The sequence below is a fragment of the Ovis aries genome, chromosome 11, assembly GCF_016772045.2.
Source record: "Ovis aries strain OAR_USU_Benz2616 breed Rambouillet chromosome 11, ARS-UI_Ramb_v3.0, whole genome shotgun sequence".
Lineage (NCBI taxonomy): Eukaryota > Metazoa > Chordata > Mammalia > Artiodactyla > Bovidae > Ovis > Ovis aries.
In genome coordinates this window covers 19,331,838-19,348,686 of record NC_056064.1, presented here as the reverse complement: position 1 = coordinate 19,348,686, position 16,849 = coordinate 19,331,838, and the positions used below count along the sequence as shown (strand labels likewise).

Genomic DNA, 16,849 nt, shown 5'->3' with positions numbered 1-16,849 from the left:
GCTTTTTCTTCTTCAAACGATAGGCTAAAGTCTTCTTTTTAAAAATATTTATTTGGCTTCGCTGGGTCTTAGTGGCAACATGTGGGATCTAGTTCCCTGACCAGGGGATTGAACCCCCGGCCCCCTGCATTGGAAGCTCAGAGTCCCAGCCACTGGACCACTAGGGAAGTCCCAAGTTAAATTCTTTTAAATCTGTTGTTTTCAAGCAAATATAACCAATATATTTTTAAAGTATCCTTATCTTCTAGAAATACTGAGATATTTATGGATGGCATGATGTCTCAGACTTGCTTTAAAATGAGAACGAAGGCTGGGAGAGTAATGTTGAAACAGAATTGGCCGTGGGTTGATAATTGTTTAATTGGGCTGAATCTGGGTGACAGGCTTACAGGGGTTTATTACACTCTTCTCTCTAATTGTGTCTGTTTAACATTTTCCATAATCAAATTTTAGAATAAATAAATAAACCAGGATGAACCAAGTGCTGTAAAGAAAAAAAGCTGAAGTCCCAAAGAGGGAGTGGGTGGGGTGGCGGGCAATACTGCTGGCCTGGGAGGGCAGGGTTGAAGGAGCTGTTCCCTGCCAGCTCCTCTCTGTACCTTGTTTGTACTTGCCTTCTGAGGGAGTCATCTTCACAGAGATTCTGTGGGTCACCCTTTGGCCTGTTAACTTTGGCTCAGCTCCCCTCTTGACTCTTTGGCTTTGTTGGGGGGCAGGTGAGGGGAGAAGAAGAGGAAGGAGGATGGTGATGGTGCAGAGGCTGCCCCCTCCACCACGTTGGCTGGAAACCATGACATTCACTCCCACCCTCTAGACCTCACTCGCCGCTTTGTCAAATGAGGGCCGGCCGAGGCGACCCTGAGTTCCCTCTCTGCCCTCGGACACTCCATCTCATGAGAGCTGTTTCCTTTTGCAGTCCAGTGACACAGGATGACCCCAAATGTCACAGCCCAGGCAAGCACGGGAATAAGTCTCCCCAGCCCCTCACGGGGACGGTAAAGGTCAGTGAGTCACTCGGGTGCGGGAAGCCCCTTCCTCCCTTGCCCAGATAGATGCGGGCTAGACAGCCTGGTGGACGCTGGGGTCTGGGCAGTGAGTAGAGACCCAGGGACACAGGTGGGGGCGAGGAAGAGCTTTGGGAGAGAGGCAGTGGACCATGGTGATCAGGAGTGGTGGACCCCCAGGGGGGTGGGCATCTGGGTGACTTGTCTGTGTGGGCAGGCAGCCCTGGGAGGGAGCAGACCACTTGTGGAGTCAGAGTGAGAACCTCAGAGGTGATCCCAGGCTTGGCAGCTGAGCCTCCAGGCCCAGCCCCAGTCCCTGGTCCACCGGTTCCGTCCTCCCCGCGTGCTTTGGCCCTTAGCGTTCCACAGAGGTGGGCAGAGGACTGATTTGCATATTCTTCAGTGCCTCCCTGAAGGCTGCAATCCCTTCTTCCTTGTCCCATTTTCTATTCTCAGGATTAGCGGCTGTAATGGTAATCTGTGCCATGTATACCCCTTAATCCCTCCTGTTGTAACTCCCCTGAGAGAGCATTTGGCAGGCTCTTGGGTGAGGACAGGAGCCTGGCCAGTGGCCCAGGCACCTGGAGCCCCCAGCAGACTCTGGCCCAGGTGGCCTGGCTACCGGAAAGGGAGGAGGGCCGTGGGCTGACACCTCGACCCATGTGCCCGCCCACAACTCCCCGCCCACCCGAGGCCCAAGCAGGGCCTCGGGGCTGGGAGAGACCCCTGCAGTCCTGGGGTTGGAGACACTTGGAAATCCCTGTTTTTTTTGCCTCCCTCTTAGACATCTCCAGATCCCCTGGGCAAGCTGGACGCACCCCCGTCAGCCTGTCCACGGCATGTGAGGATCAAAAACTGGGGCAGTGGAGTGACTTTCCAAGACACGCTTCACCAGAAGGCCAAAGGGGTGAGCAGTCTGAGGAGCTACTTTTCTTTCTTCTCTTTGGCTTCCTAGTTGCGGTGTGTGAGACCTTTGTTATGTCATGCAGTCTCCAGTGTGGGCTCGGTAGTTGCGGCATGCAGGCTTAGTTGCCCTGTGACATGTGGGATCTTAGTTCCCTGAACAGGGATTGAAGCTGCGTCCCCTGCATTGCAAGGCAGATTCTTAATCACTAGACCACCAAGGAAGTCCCTCGAGAACAACGTTTGTCCCAAACTGGCAAAGCCATCAAAGCTGTTAATGAATCAAACAGATGGCCCCGTCAGCAAACCAGACAGCCATCTGCTTGGTCAAAGGGTACTGGGAACAGAGACTCTTGTTTCTCATGAATCACAGTAGGACTAAATGATGTTCTCTGTTAGCTCCATCCCATCCCACTCTCCCAACCTCCCTCCCCCTACCCCAGAGACGATGGATGATCCAGAAGGTGAGATAAAGAATTACAGGAACACATGAATTCTTTCTCAGAGAGACAGATTTCATCATTATATCGGGGAGAATTTTCCAAGAATTGCCCAAAGCTGAACTGAACTACATCATGAGGTAGTGAGCTCCCTGTCATGAAAAGGATTCAAGTGCTATTTGGTAGGGAGATTGGAGAGGGGTTCCAAGCATCCAGCGAGTAGTTGGACTAAGTGCCCTTTAAGGCTTCTTGACTTCTGGGTTTCTTATTCTAAGTCTATATGCATTCTGTGATTGTAAAGTAGGAAAGAACTGAAAATTTCAGGGCCATGAAAGCAGAATCACTTCCCACGCCTTCCAGAAATGACCTCTGTTCACCTATGAGTGTGCTTCCTTTCAGGATTTTTCCTGTGCCATCCCCTACTTCGGGATTTGCCCCTTCTCAATTCATTTTGGCTGAACAGCAGTAGTTTGTCCCCAGGAGTCGTATCAGCTTCTTCAAATGAGAAGATAGTCGAGATGTTCCCAGCATTCAAACTGTTGGCTTTGCTCTGGGTCTGGGGCTGGCTGGGGACTTCCCTGGTGGCTCAGTTGTAAAGAATCCGCCTCCCAGTGCAAAAGACTCAGGAGCCTTGGGTTCGATCCCTGGCTCAGAAGACCCTCCTGGAGAAGGAGATGGCAACCCACTCCAGTATTCTCGCCTGGAAAATCCCATGGACAGAGGACCCTGGAGGGTTCCAGTCTTTGGGGGTTGCAAAAGAGTCAGACCCAACTGAGAGACTAAAGAACGACAACCAGGGCTGGCTGGGAGGCGGCCCCAGCCCACAGCCTGTGGTGTTCAGCCAGTCAGAGGAGAGGAGATATGGATGGGGGAAAAGCCTGGTCGACCCCAAGGAGGAGGTGCCACAGAGGTAGAGAGGGGCGGTGGGGAGCTGGGACAGCCAGAGTGGAAGGAGGTGGTCAGGAGAGTTGGCCCTGGAAGAGGATGGCCATCCATGCCTGTGCTGAGGAACCAAGCGATCAGCCTCACCACCTCTTCTTTCCTTCCAGGATCTCTCCTGCAAGTCCAAGTCTTGCCTGGCATCCATCATGAATCCCAAAAGTTTGACCATAGGACCCCGGGACAAGCCAACCCCCCCAGACGAGCTTCTACCTCAAGCTATCGAATTTGTCAACCAGTATTATGGCTCCTTCAAAGAGTAAGGCTCGCTTCCTTCAGCATCGCTCCCTCTCCCTCCCCTGAACTCTCTAGTTTTCTGCCATCTCCCTCTGACCCCAAACCTCTTTCCTTCCCAGATTTGCAGTGAACCCAAGGCTAAGACACAGCATTTCAGGGAAAAGACCTTGGATAGGTTCTCAAAACAGTAGGAGAAAGGAGCATGGTGGTATTGGTTGAAAATGTGGGTCGGGTGTCTAAACGTTTGACTTTGGATTCTGCTCAACCAGTAGCTGGTTCTGTATTTTTGGGAAATCTGCCTCCCAAGTAGATCCTCTCTGCATCTCCACTTCCTCATAAGTCCAAAGCAGGGTCATGATAAAACTGTTCCTAAGATTGTTTCAAGGATTAAATACGTTTGAAACAGCATCCTGGTGCAAAGCAATGAGTTGGTATGCAAAACCTTTTATTATGAAATGTTTGAGATGGAAAGGACCTTGGAGACCACCGAGCCAAGCCCTCCACCTCCAGGTGTGAGCCAGGAAGCCCAGTAGCAGCTAGAGTTCAGTCCCAGCTGGAATTCAGGCTGCTTGACTTGGAGAGAGCTCTTTGCACTGTTCTCTGTTGGGATCTGTATCTCTGAGTTGCATAAAATATATGGCTCTTAATTTAAGTCCATTTATATCATTAAAATAAAAACACGCAAAGGGATTGTAAGACAGAAAGGCTGAGGGAATGGATTTGCTGTTTTATGGGCTGGGAGGGGAGTGTGGCTTTTACGATGCAGCCCCTCAAGGCGCTTTACTGTAGGAAGCGAGCCACAGAAGTACCCTGGGACCCACTGTGGCAGAAAGATTGGCTCCTGGTGATGCCACACCCCCTGGCTCTGACCTGGAGTGTGTGAGCTGGAAGGGACCTTGAGTCTATGAAAGAGGTCCTTATCTTCTGGGGCCAGTGATCCTCCAGCCTGGTTGCACAGTAGTTGCTGTTAAGGGCCTTGTAAAATACTGATGCCAGGGTCCCCTGGGCAAGGGCATCAGCTTCTCAGGAAGTGGGGAGGGGGCGGACATCCTTGTTCTTTAAAAGCTCGGGAGGCAATTCTAAGTAGACTGGGAACTCCATCAGGGGTTTGCTACTGCCTGTGTCGTGTAAATAGAACCTCTGCGGAAATGCTCTGTCACTGGGAAGTCCAAGGTCCTTAGGTTTTCTGCTCGATTGTTGACTAAGAAGACTTTCAGGGTCCAGGAATTTTTTCTTTAAGATTTATTTTATTTTTGGCTGTGCTAGGTCTTTGTTGCTGCGCACGGGCTTTTTCTAGTTGAGGTGAATGGGGGCTACTCCTCACTGGGGTGCGTGGGCCTCTCACTTTTGATGTGCACAGGCTCTAGGTGCTCACACTTCAGTAGTTGTGGTGTGTGGGCTCAGTAGTTGTGGCACACGAGCTTAGTTGCCCTGCAGCATGTGGGATCTTTCCAGACCAGGGCGCGAACCTGTGTCCCCCACATTGGCAGGTGGATTCTTAACCACTAGACCACCAGGGAAGCCCCCAGGAATTTTCTCAGTGGGCTTCACTGGGCCACTGTTTTGATGTGCTACGTATATTCTGGACTCTGCCTTGCACGTAAGGCTCACCACAGCTCTATGGGACTGGTACTGTGATTATCCTACCTGCTCTACAGACAAGGAAGCCAGGGCCCATGGAGGAGATGTAACTTGTTCAAAGTCACTCGTTCTGAAGTCCCAGAGCTGGAATTTGAACTCAGGCATTTTGCCAGAGCCCTTGCTTTAAAACTCAATGATCTAGCATCCAGCTCTTTGATTTTGAAGGCTCAGACTTTGTGCTGGACCTAAGGGGTTCCTGCTGGTGTTTGGAAGGCTGTTGGGGGGTGGTTAGCTGGGGAAGCTACAGGGCTGCTGATGATAGCTATTCAAATCCATTTGCTTTTCACAGAGGGAAGAAGTTTTCACAGTCACAAGTCTGTGCCTTGGTTTCCCCCAAGAGGTCTTGGGGACGTGAGTGACAGATGGCAGCCCATTCCCACACCTGGACCAGTTCAGTCTTTTGTAGGTGGAGGATTCTGTATAGTCAGAAATGATAGCTTTCTGAATGTTCTGTCCAAAGCCAGTTTACTGATGCCAAAAGCCACTCCCTTTTTTTTCCAGAATAGGCGTCATAGCATTTTAGTGCCTTAGAAATGTGACTATTTGAAAACAAAGGTATAATGTAAAACTCTAAAGGAGTTGAGTGAAAACTTAATCTTTTCTTAAAAAGTCACATATTAACACTACCAAGCATGTTGGCAGCATCAGCGTGCTGGTAGTCACTACTGTCTCCATGCTTGGATGCAGAATGAATCATATTGCTAGCAGCTTTGTTTGCGGGTTGTGGGGGCAGGGCTGCCTTTGGTGGGGCAGCCTCAACCTCACCCAGCAGGTCCTTATGCGAGGAGTGTCCTTGAAGATAAATAGCGCCAAGTGTTTTGTCTTTGAGCTTTTTTCTTTAATCAAGGAAGAGTTGTCGAGACACTCTTCATCCACTGAAAGGCCATTTTGTCCTGAGCTGTCCACTCTCCTTAATCAAGAGTTCATTCCTTAAATAGTTTTGTTTGTTGCGCTTTCAGACGTCTTTGGCGCTGATTGGAAATCTCAAGGTTGCTCTGTGTGCACATGTTTCGAAACCTTCCTGGCTGTGGGATGTTTCTACAAGCCTGAGAGGGGAGGGCAGAAGCCAGTTTGGAAATCTCACATGGGAGGGCTGGCCAAGTGGCACCGGGTTTGAGAAAGCTTGCTGTGGGGACCCTGCAATGTTGGACGACACTGTGGAGGACACCTCCTTGAACCGCCCTGGGGCCCTGACGGCTGAGTCCTGAGAGCCGATCCCTGCCCGGACCTGACCAGGAAAATGTGGGCAGGCCCTCCACATCTCTGGGCTTGCGATCCACCCCCTAGGGTGAAAGGTAGAAGGTTAAGAGCCTGGGGCTTGGCATCGGGGCAGCCCGAGTCTGAATCTTGGGCTTGCTTTTCATCACACTTCTGTTTCCAGGCCAGTACTTAACCTACCATAACCTACTATAACAAGGACACAAAAACGCCTCCGTCACAGACTCAGTGGGACCCTGACTATGGGTGGCGTTGCCCAGTACTTGGCTCATTAGTGACTCTTCAGTGCAGGGGAGGAACTGACTCATCTCTTAACCAAGAGAAGGTGGATCAGTGCTCCCCTGGCCAAGAGGCAGGATGTGGCTGCAGCCTGATGGATGCTGGTCTGGGTCTTGCAAGACCATTGAAAAGCATTGCGCTCTTCGCTGAGATGAGTATGACTAGAGAAAAGGTACCTGGAAGCAATAAGGGTGCCGGTGGGATCAGGACCAGCTGTGTAACTTGCAAGACCCAGTGTGAAAATAAAAAGGTGGCTTCCTGTTCATGAATGATTAAGAATTCAAGACAGTCAGAGCAGAGCATTAAGCCCAGTGGGGCCTTGCTGAGCTTGGCGCGCTGGACGCATGCCCATGAAGGTGCCCTGGAGGGGGCGGTCTCCCTGAGCGACATCTTGCCCTCCCGGTGTCCTCGTTCAGTTCCTGCTTCTGTGGATTGAATCAGTCTCCATTTAAAACCATCTCATTGTTGATCTTCCTGATGTCTTCCTGTCCCGCAGGGCAAAAATAGAGGAACATCTGGCCAGGGTGGAAGCGGTAACAAAGGAGATAGAAACAACAGGAACCTACCAGCTGACGGGAGATGAGCTCATCTTTGCCACCAAGCAGGCCTGGCGCAACGCCCCCCGCTGCATTGGGAGGATCCAGTGGTCGAACCTGCAGGTCGATGCCCTTAGACGGAGGAGGGAGGAGCAGGAGAGGAAGCTGGGGGGCGGGCATGTGGGCCCTGAGCTGTGTGCAGGGTCCTCACCTTCTCTCTCTCCATCCCTGCACTTGAGATGAGGGCTCACAGACACCCACCCCTCCAGAGTCTAGACTCCAACCTCTGCACCAGGATTTCTAGCCCATCTTTCTCCCTTGTGTTGAATCCGAGAGACTGAGTGCCAGCATGAAACCAAGCGGCCTTGCTAGTATTATTGCTGTGGACCTGGTTCTTCACCTTGATTGAATTCTTGTCTTTTAGAAAACATTTTCTTTATCCTAGCCTCCTAGGTCATCTTTACATTTATTGCTGGGTAACTGTGGGCTTCCTGGGTGGCTCAGTGGTAAAGAATCCGCCTGCCAATGCAGGAGATGCAGGTTCGATCCCTGGGTCAGGAAGATCCCTTGGAGGAGGAAATGGCAACCCATTCCAGTATTCTTGCCTGGGAAATCCCATGGACAGAGGATCCCGGCGGGCTACATGGGGTCGCAAAAGAGTCGGATGCAACTTAGCGCCTAAACAACAACAGTAGTAAAAATACTTGGACAGAAAAATAGATGAGAAATGCCAACAACACGGGCTCTGGCTGTAATGAAATGTGCTGGAGGCCATATGTGAAATGTTTAAAGCAACTAGGCTGTGGAAATCATGGTGCTTGAGAATCCAGTTCTCTTGAGGGTTAGGTTTAGATAGGGTCTTCCAAGTCGGGGAGCGCCTGGGCTCCCCCAGGAAAGCAGAAGAAGGAAGAAGGGGCGGGGGGCGGGTGCACGCCTCTGCAGGATGTTCAGGTGGTGGGGATTTGGGCCGCTCCTTCAGTCCCTCCTGACTCAGCTTCTGATCAGCCCCGCCGAGGCCTCTGTCCTCCTGGTCCTTGACGGGCGTGGTCTGGGTGGGCTGTGCGCAGGTCTTTGACGCCCGGAGCTGTTCCACGGCCCAGGAAATGTTCGAACACATCTGCAGACACGTGCGTTACGCCACCAACAACGGCAACATCAGGTGCGTGTGCCTATCCTGAGGCCACAGCTGGGGCCCTGCACAGCCCCCTGAGGCTTAGCCGAGAGATGCAGGCGGGTTTAAGCTCCCAGAGAGGCCAGAGAGGAAGAAAATAGAAAGACCTTGGCTTCTTCAGGCAGTCTTCACAGTGAGCCCGCCTCCATGAGCCTAGTGCCTCATCAGTGGCCTATTTCCTTGGTTTCTTTCTGACTTAGAGCCATTTGGAGGAGACAGGGGGGATCTTTAAGAGGTAACTTCACTCTTCAAGGTTAGGGTCCCCACTTTGTAGAGGGGATGAGAAGTGGGTTTCGCAGCTGATGGGTCCAGTGTGGTGTTTCCCTTGGAGGTGAGGGACTCACTGCTCATCCGTACCCACCCCAAACTGTCTCCCTTACCATCTCCCTCCCCCAACCAGGGAGGTCAAGGCCAACTCACTCAGTCACTCATTTATTTTTCTGTTCAGCAAACACTCAGTGTCTGCCTGATGGGGACCCGACACAGGGCTAGGCTTGTGGGTGGGAAGTGAGCAGGACCCTGGGCCGAGGCTCCAGCCCACTGCGAATCTACAGCTTGCACAGAAAGGCACCCAGCTAACTCGACCCCAAAAAGAGAGGGTCCATCTGCTTAAAGGGCCGGGACAGCCTGAAGGGTGGGAAGGGCTCCCTGGAGGGGCGGTCCCTGCGCTGGTCTGCAAGGAAGGGTAGGAGCCGGTGGGGGTGGGGCGGGGGGGGGGGGGGCGGAGAGGAAGGAGCAGATATGTCAGGAAGTGGACAGGCTACACAGAGGCTGGCGAGAGCTTGGCGTGTCTCGGGGCTGCAGGGGTTTGGTTCAGTTAGCTTGGCTGCGGAGCGCTGGGGAGTGGGAAGACGGGAGGGGGAGGGGGACCTGTTAGGGGGTTAGTGGCTGGAAGCCCCCACCGAAGCCGGGTGGCAAACAGTACCATCCTCGTCTTGGGAAAGGTCGGCCATCACCGTGTTCCCCCAGCGGAGCGATGGGAAGCATGACTTCCGGGTCTGGAATGCCCAGCTCATCCGCTATGCCGGCTACCAGATGCCAGATGGCAGCATCAGAGGGGACCCCGCCAGTGTGGAGTTCACACAGGTACCAGACCCAGCTTTGGTGGGTGAGAGTGGAACCCAGAGTGGCCCAGGGACCAGCGTCTCCAGGCTCACTGGGCCTGTCTTGCCCCCAGCTGTGCATCGACCTGGGCTGGAAGCCCAAGTTCAGCCGCTTCGACGTGTTGCCTCTAGTCCTGCAGGCTGACGGCCGCGACCCAGAGCTCTTCGAAATCCCCCCTGACCTTGTGCTTGAGGTGCCCATGGAACATCCCAGGTAAGCAGGCTGTGGGTGCTGAGAGCGTGAGTTCACATGCATGCCCCCTCCTTTCCAAAGAGAGACTGCTTTCCAAAGCAGTCCTCAGGACCCTCCCTGCTCCTCCCCCAAAGCCCAGCCAGCAGCAGCTCGATGCCCAGCAGGGCTGGCTTTCCAAGTCCACCACATCACCCTTGTACAGCAGCTTTGTCAGGCCTCAGACTTATGAGGAGATGCTGAAGGGGACAGGAAAGCAATGGCTTAGGTAGACTGGGTCCTGGGAGCTTGGGAAGCGGTGACCCTGGGAGGCGGAGCCTTGAAAGGGCCTGAGATTCTCACGCTGGACGCCCAGGCCTCTTTGACCTTCCTGCCAACTCTCTTCGCCATTCATCTCCTGACTGTGGTGGCGGGATAAGGTGACAGTATTTCGAGAGCTCATCGGGTTCAGCCCCTACTCCGGGGCTGAATTACAAAAATACCTCCATGCATTGACACTCACTATGTAGCAGGTATTAGGCTGGGCTATTATTTTTATCCTCTAAATATACTGAACTTAGTCCTACCTCAGGGCCTTTGCGCTTGCTGTTCCCTCTGCCTGACAGGCCCTTTCTTCAGAATTTTGCAGAGTTCATTTCTTGTTAATGAGGTATTTCCATTACCTGTTCTGAGAAGCCTCTTCTGAACACCCAATCTAGGGTAGGAACCCTTACCCTTCATCTAACATATCACTTTGTGCTTTTTTTTTTTTAATATTGATTAATTTGCACGCATCGGGTCTTAGTTGTGGTATACAGACTCTGTGTGCGTGCTAAGTCGCTTCAGTCATGTCTGACTCTTTGTGACCCTATGGATGGGATTCTCCAAGCAGGAATACTGAAGTGGGTTGCCATTTCCTCCTTCAGGGGTCTTCCCAACCCAAGGACTGAACCCGCATCTCTTATGTCTCATGCATGGGCAGACAGGTTCTTTACCATTAGCGTCACTTGAAGCACAGCGGACTCTCTCTGGTTGTGGCCCTTGGGCTTAGCAGCTCCTCAGCGCATGAGGTCATAGTTATCTTAGTTCCCCGACCAGGGATCCAACCTGAGTCCCCTACGTTGCAGGACAGATTCTTAACCAGTGGACCGCAAGGGCAGTCCCATCACCTTGTCTTTATTTTCTCATTTATTTATTTGTTTACCTATTTGTAGTCTATAAGGTCAAGAATTAGGGATCTTGTTTTTCTTGTTCAGCAATATATCCCCAACACCTAGCAAGATGTCTGGCTCATAGTAGGTACTCAGTTATAAATATTTCTGGAGTGAATGAATATACAAGCAAAGGGTACTATTATCTTCACAGTAATCCCATGATTTATCTCTGCTTTGCTGGTGGGGATGCTGAGGCTCAGAGAGGTGGAATAATATCTGAAGGTCACACAGCTGGTAATCAGTCAGGCAGAACTTGAACCTAGGCTTTCTGACACTGGGGTCCTTAATTGCTATGTTCTGTTGAGTCCTCAGCATTTAGCCCAGAGCCTGCTACTTACTTGATGCTTAATACGTTTGCTTGAATAATCTCATGAATGAATGCGTAATTAGCCACATGTTATGTCTAAGTCACCTCTCCAGGTGGGATGAACTTAGAGATCAGCACTTGAAAAGGAGTTTTCTTGGTTGACTCTTTTTCTGAAGCTTTTATTAGGGCATGAGTGTGGGCCGAAGTGAAGGCTCCATTGCCACCAGCCCTGCCTCCCTACCAGGTACGAATGGTTCCAGGAGCTGGAGCTCAAGTGGTACGCCCTGCCAGCTGTGGCCAACATGCTGCTTGAGGTGGGCGGCCTCGAGTTCCCAGGGTGCCCCTTCAACGGGTGGTACATGGGCACGGAGGTTGGAGTCCGGGACTTCTGCGACGTCCAGCGATACAACATCCTTGAGGTAATGAGGACCGTCCAGCTGGGCCGGCTGGAGGTGCGGGCCTGCGGGTGGGGCCCCAGGGACCGACTCACTCCCATTTCTCTGCCCCTGCAGGAAGTGGGCAGAAGGATGGGCCTGGAAACGCACAAGCTGGCCTCGCTCTGGAAGGACCGGGCTGTCGTTGAGATCAACGTCGCTGTGCTCCACAGCTTCCAGGCATGTGTGCTGTCTGTGGGTCTGAAGGCGCTCTGGTTAGAAGGCTATCTGGTGCAGCCGCTCGTGTTGTTCTTGATTTTCCCCTTACAGCTTTGCTCTTTTATTCGTGCAACCAACAGTGTTGAATATCCGGTTTATGTCAGGTGCTGGGGGATACAGAGACAAGCCTCCTCAGGTCTTCTAGTGTAAACTTGAATGCTTCTAGCAACAGGCAACTCCTTACCTCTCAAGACTGGTCAATCCTGGCGTCTGAACACTGAATCCTATCCTCTCCCAATTTTCAAGGACTTTGATTCCTGAAAATCCTCCCCCTCTCATAGCAGCTGTCTCCTTATCCACTGGATCATTTCCACTGATGACCAATAAGGTGTAATGATTCCCATCTCAAAGAGATAAATGACTAGCCAGCCAAATACTTCCCCTAAGCAGCTGCTACCTTGGTTTTCTACTTCCATTTACAGCAAAAACCATTGATGTGCTAAGTTGCTTCAGTCATGTCTGGCTCTTTGTGACCCATGGATTGTAGCCCGCCAGGCTCCTCTGTCCATGGGATTTCCCAGGGAAGAATATTGGAGTGGGTTGCCGTGCCCTCCTCCAGGGGATCTTCCCACCCCAGGGATGGAACCCAGGTCTCCTGCATTGCAGTTGGATTCTTTACCGTCTGAGCCACCAGGGAAGCCCCCAAACCATTGAAAGACCTCCTAGTACATTCTCACCTCCCACCTCCTCCAGTCAGGCTTTTATCCTCCACGGCTCTCCCAGTCACAGTGGAATTCTGGCTTTTATTCAAGCTCACCAAGATGGTCCCCACCGTAGGGCCTTTGCACTTGCTTTTCCCTCTGCCTAAAACTCTTGCCACGAATCATCCTATGACCAGCTCCTTCCCTTCAGCCAGGTCTCAATTATCACCTCTTCGGAGCAGCCCTCTCTGCACCATAAAAATGGCACGCTCACCCCCCTTCATCCTGTCTCGTATTCCTTTACCCCTTTCTTTTCCTTCACAATCCTTATCAGATCCTGACATAGTCCCTCTCTTCCTTTCTGGTTTTCTTTCTGTGCTTATTTGTGGCTGCGCTGGGTCCTCGTTGCTGTGCACGGGTTTTGCTAGTTGCTGTGAGCGGAGGCTGCTCTCTGGTTGTGGTGCGCGAGTTTCTCATCGCAGTGGCGTCTCTTATCGTGGAGCATGGGCTCCTGCGCACGTGGGCTTCAGTACTTGCAGCACATGCGCTCAGTAGCTGTGGTGTGCGGGCTTAGTTGCCTCGTGGCATGAGGGATCTTCCCGGATCAAGGATCGAACCCATGTCTCCTGCACTGGCAGGTGGATTCTTAACCACTGGAGCACCAGAGAAGTCTGTCTCCTTCTTTCTTTCTTTGCCCCATTAGAATGTAAGCTCCATGTGGCAGGGACCTTGTCTCTCCCGTTCACTGCTCTACCCTTGGAGCCTAGAAGAGTGTCTGGCATGTGGAGATGCTAAAAATGTATTCACTGGGTGAAAGACCCAGAGCCCACGTCCACACGAGCAGTGGTTACTCTTGCTTCCCTATCTGGGCAGCAGCGTCCACCACACACAGCAGGCTGGTTTCTGTGTGGGGCTGAGCCCTCTGGCGCATCTGCTGCTCTCTCTCATATCAACACTCCCCTTGTGGGAAGGAGCCATGGGACGTGTGAAGCTATTATTGCTTTAGAAGCTGGAATCATCTCCACAAAGCGGGCAGATGTCCTGGAAGCCTGGCCACTGGGCTGAGAGTCATCCATTCATTCAGCAAAGTTTTATTGTACATTTTTCATGTGTCAGACACTAGGCCAGGCCAAGAATATGAGCAGTGAGCAAAACAGATAGAAACCCTGACCTTGTGGAAAGTAGCGGGAGCTGACTTTAAACACCCAGTAAATACATACGCACTGTTCCCTAGGGCTGGTCACCCTATAGACAGGTCAAGCTCATGCCTGATTGTGGGGAGTAGGGGGCATGGGGAAGCTCTGAGACAAGACAGGAAGAGCCCCCTGCAGCTGGCCCAGCTTGGGAAGGCCCCAAGGCTGTGGACCACACATCCTGACCCCAGAATCAGCTCTGACATTGGCAGGATGTGGATACATCCCAGAAAATCTGCTGACCCTCAGCAGTCTCCTGACCACTGCTGACCACGTCCCTCCACTGCTTGAGAGTCTCCAGGCAGGACTTCCCCGTGACCCTCCTTCGGGGTCAGCTTCAAAAGACTTGGGCTCATTTCCTCATCTGCAAAACAGAGATAATAATGGTACCTCCCTCACTAGGTTACGGTAAAAATGAAATGAAAACCAATGCAAATTGTTTAGCTGCACTCCCTGACCCACAGCGAACACTCAAAACGCATTAGTTTTTTTTTTTTTTCTGTTTTATTTATGTATTTGGCTATACCTGGTCTTAGTTGCTGCACACGGATCTTCAGTCTTCATCGCAGCATGCAGGACCCTTTTACATTGCGGCTTGAGGAATCTTTTAGTTGCAGCATGTAGAATCTGTTAAATATTAATAGCTCCTCACCTAGGGATCAAACCTAGTCCCCGCTGCCTCCCACACTGAGAGCTCAGAGTTTTAGCCACTGGACCACCAGGGAAGTCCAGCATCAGTTTTGTTGTTATTGTTATTTATTGCTGTTGCAGCCATTCTCACCACTATCACCATTGGCTCCGGAGCCTAAAACTGGTCTGGCATCCAGCAGCTGCTGTGTGAAAAGTGAAGTGTTAGTTGCTCAGTCGTGTCCGACTCTACCACCCCATGGACTGTATGTAGTCCCCCAGGCTTCTCTATCCATGGGATTTTCTAGGCAAGAATACTGGAGTGGGCTGCCATGCCCTTCTCCAGGGGATCTTCCCGACCCAGGGATCAAACCTGGGTCTCCCACATTGCAAGCAGACGCTTTACCGTCTGAGCCACCAGGGAAGCCCCCAGTTGCTGAGTATTTAAAAGTTTACAAGGCGTGGCTGGTCCTACTAGTCCCTCCACCAGCGGGCTCCTCTCCTGCCTCCTGACCTGGTCTCAAGCAATGCCCGTCCGCTGCCTAACTTGTACCCGTCTCTCAAAACTCACCTCTTCTTAGAAGCTGTCTCTAAGGAACTCACCTCCTCTTAGAAGCTGTCTCTAAAGTCCCCCATCTCTGCTCTGGGACCCTGTCTGAGCATAGCCCTCCCTCAGCCCTCCGTCAGCACCTGCTCTGACCTCCGTCATAGCTTCTGTCAGACCATGTGAAACGGCTGAGGTCCTTCTGCCTCCCCACAGTTAGAACACGATCTAAGGCAGAAACAGGGCTGCGTCTTCCACCTCTATATGCAGTTCCTGGTAGATAGAAATAATAATAGCAGCTAACATTTACTGAGCATGTTTTATGCTTTACTTGTTAACTATTTTAAGATTTTTAAAAATTATTTTTGGCTGTGGTGGGTCTTCGTGGTTGTGCACAGGCTTTCATCGGGTTGCAGTGAATAGAGGCTGCTCTCTGCTTGCTGTGCGTGGGCTTCCCATTTCGGTAGCATCTCTTGTTTCAGAGCATGGGCTATAGGGCACATGGGCTCAGTAGTTGCAGTGCATGGGCTTAGCTGCCCCATGGCAGTTGGGATCTTACTTCCCAGACTAGGGACTGAACCCATGTTCCCTCTTGCAAGCAGATTCTTAGCGATTGGACCCCCAGGCACATCCCTTATTTATTGCATCCTTTCAACAGCATGATGATGTACCAACTGTTACCATCCCCATTTTATAGACGAGGAAACTGAGGTCACAGAGCTATTGAGAGCCCAAGGTTTGAACTACTCCATGAAACAAATGTCTCTTGACTGCATGAGTTGCGCCAGACAATGTGGCTGCTCTTACTGAATCATTCCAAAAAGGCTCAGGCCCCTTGGATTCTAACTTTAAGACGTGGGATATGGTGGTAATTTGTCTTTGATACGCTGTAGTTCCCCCAGGGCTTCAGCCCTCTTCAGAGATGTCTAGTTCCTTCTTAGCTGAGACAGCCACTCCTTTGGGAGGTGATTCCTGGAACTCTCTGCCAACAAGTGACAAAAAAGGCACTGTGGTTTGATTCAACAGCATCCAGAGAGCCATTTGCTGGGAGTTTGGGGAGAGAAGCTGGACGCCGCCCCCAGAGGGCTGAGGGCGGCAGCCTGTGGTCTGAGGGCTGACCACGGCTATTGTGCTTGCTTGGGCTCCTCAGAGGCTCTGGCTGTACCTTGCATTTGGGTATTTATTGTCACCAGTGAGGATGGGTCCAGGGGATTACACTCCATTTTTACAGATTGCCAGGCCCTCCCATGGTCCATCCGGGAGCCCTGCAGCTCCCCGGCCACTCTCCTTACTCCTCTCGTCCACTCGCCTTCTTGCCCCCTTCCGATTTAGAAGCAGAACGTGACCATCATGGACCACCACTCCGCTGCGGAGTCCTTCATGAAGTACATGCAGAACGAGTACCGCTCCCGAGGGGGCTGCCCAGCTGACTGGATTTGGCTGGTCCCGCCGATTTCTGGAAGCATCACCCCCGTGTTCCACCAGGAAATGCTAAATTACATCCTGTCCCCTTTCTACTACTACCAGGTAAAAGAGGGGGCTTCCTCTACTCCCTCGGGAACTCAGGGGTGGAGACACACTCAGACTGTGTGTGTCTGCACATGCGTGTGTGTGTGTGTGTTTGCGTGTGCATGTGTATGCTCACTCGTGCAGGACATACAGGGAAGAATCAGGGACACAGAGGCATATACTTAATGCTTTCTGGGCTTCCCTCAAGGATGCTTTTGTCCATTTCCACAGAGCTGAGACTGCAGGAAACACCTTTCATTGTACCTTTAGTAGCCCAGCGCTCTGCACGCCCATTGTGCCCGCCTGCCTGGGAGGGGTGTGGACAGTCACAGAGCACCGTGGTCAGGAGCCTGGCTCCCAGCCACGTACATCTGGGGTGATTCTCCCACTTCCTAGCTGTGTGACCTCGGGTGGGTCATTGCACCCATCTAAGCCCTGATTTTTTCATCTCTGAAAAGATGGGTATCAGCTCCATGATGGCAGAGGTGGTCAAGAATCCCGTGAGCCAATGCACAGATAGC

General features: G+C 51.9%; 1 protein-coding gene across 2 annotated transcripts in view; it reads left to right on the top strand.

Annotated features, from left to right (window-relative positions):
* NOS2 (nitric oxide synthase 2) overlaps positions 1-16,849 on the top strand; it is a 42,632-nt gene that overhangs the window by 10,286 nt on the left and 15,497 nt on the right. For both annotated transcript variants that reach the window (XM_042255454.1, XM_012185382.5), the window contains 10 exons: positions 917-1,001; positions 1,789-1,911; positions 3,397-3,545; positions 7,158-7,320; positions 8,265-8,356; positions 9,313-9,454; positions 9,546-9,685; positions 11,406-11,580; positions 11,674-11,775; positions 16,152-16,346. In XM_042255454.1, the coding sequence (XP_042111388.1) occupies positions 917-1,001; positions 1,789-1,911; positions 3,397-3,545; positions 7,158-7,320; positions 8,265-8,356; positions 9,313-9,454; positions 9,546-9,685; positions 11,406-11,580; positions 11,674-11,775; positions 16,152-16,346 (1,366 nt within the window). The remainder of the gene's footprint in view (positions 1-916; positions 1,002-1,788; positions 1,912-3,396; positions 3,546-7,157; positions 7,321-8,264; positions 8,357-9,312; positions 9,455-9,545; positions 9,686-11,405; positions 11,581-11,673; positions 11,776-16,151; positions 16,347-16,849) is intronic.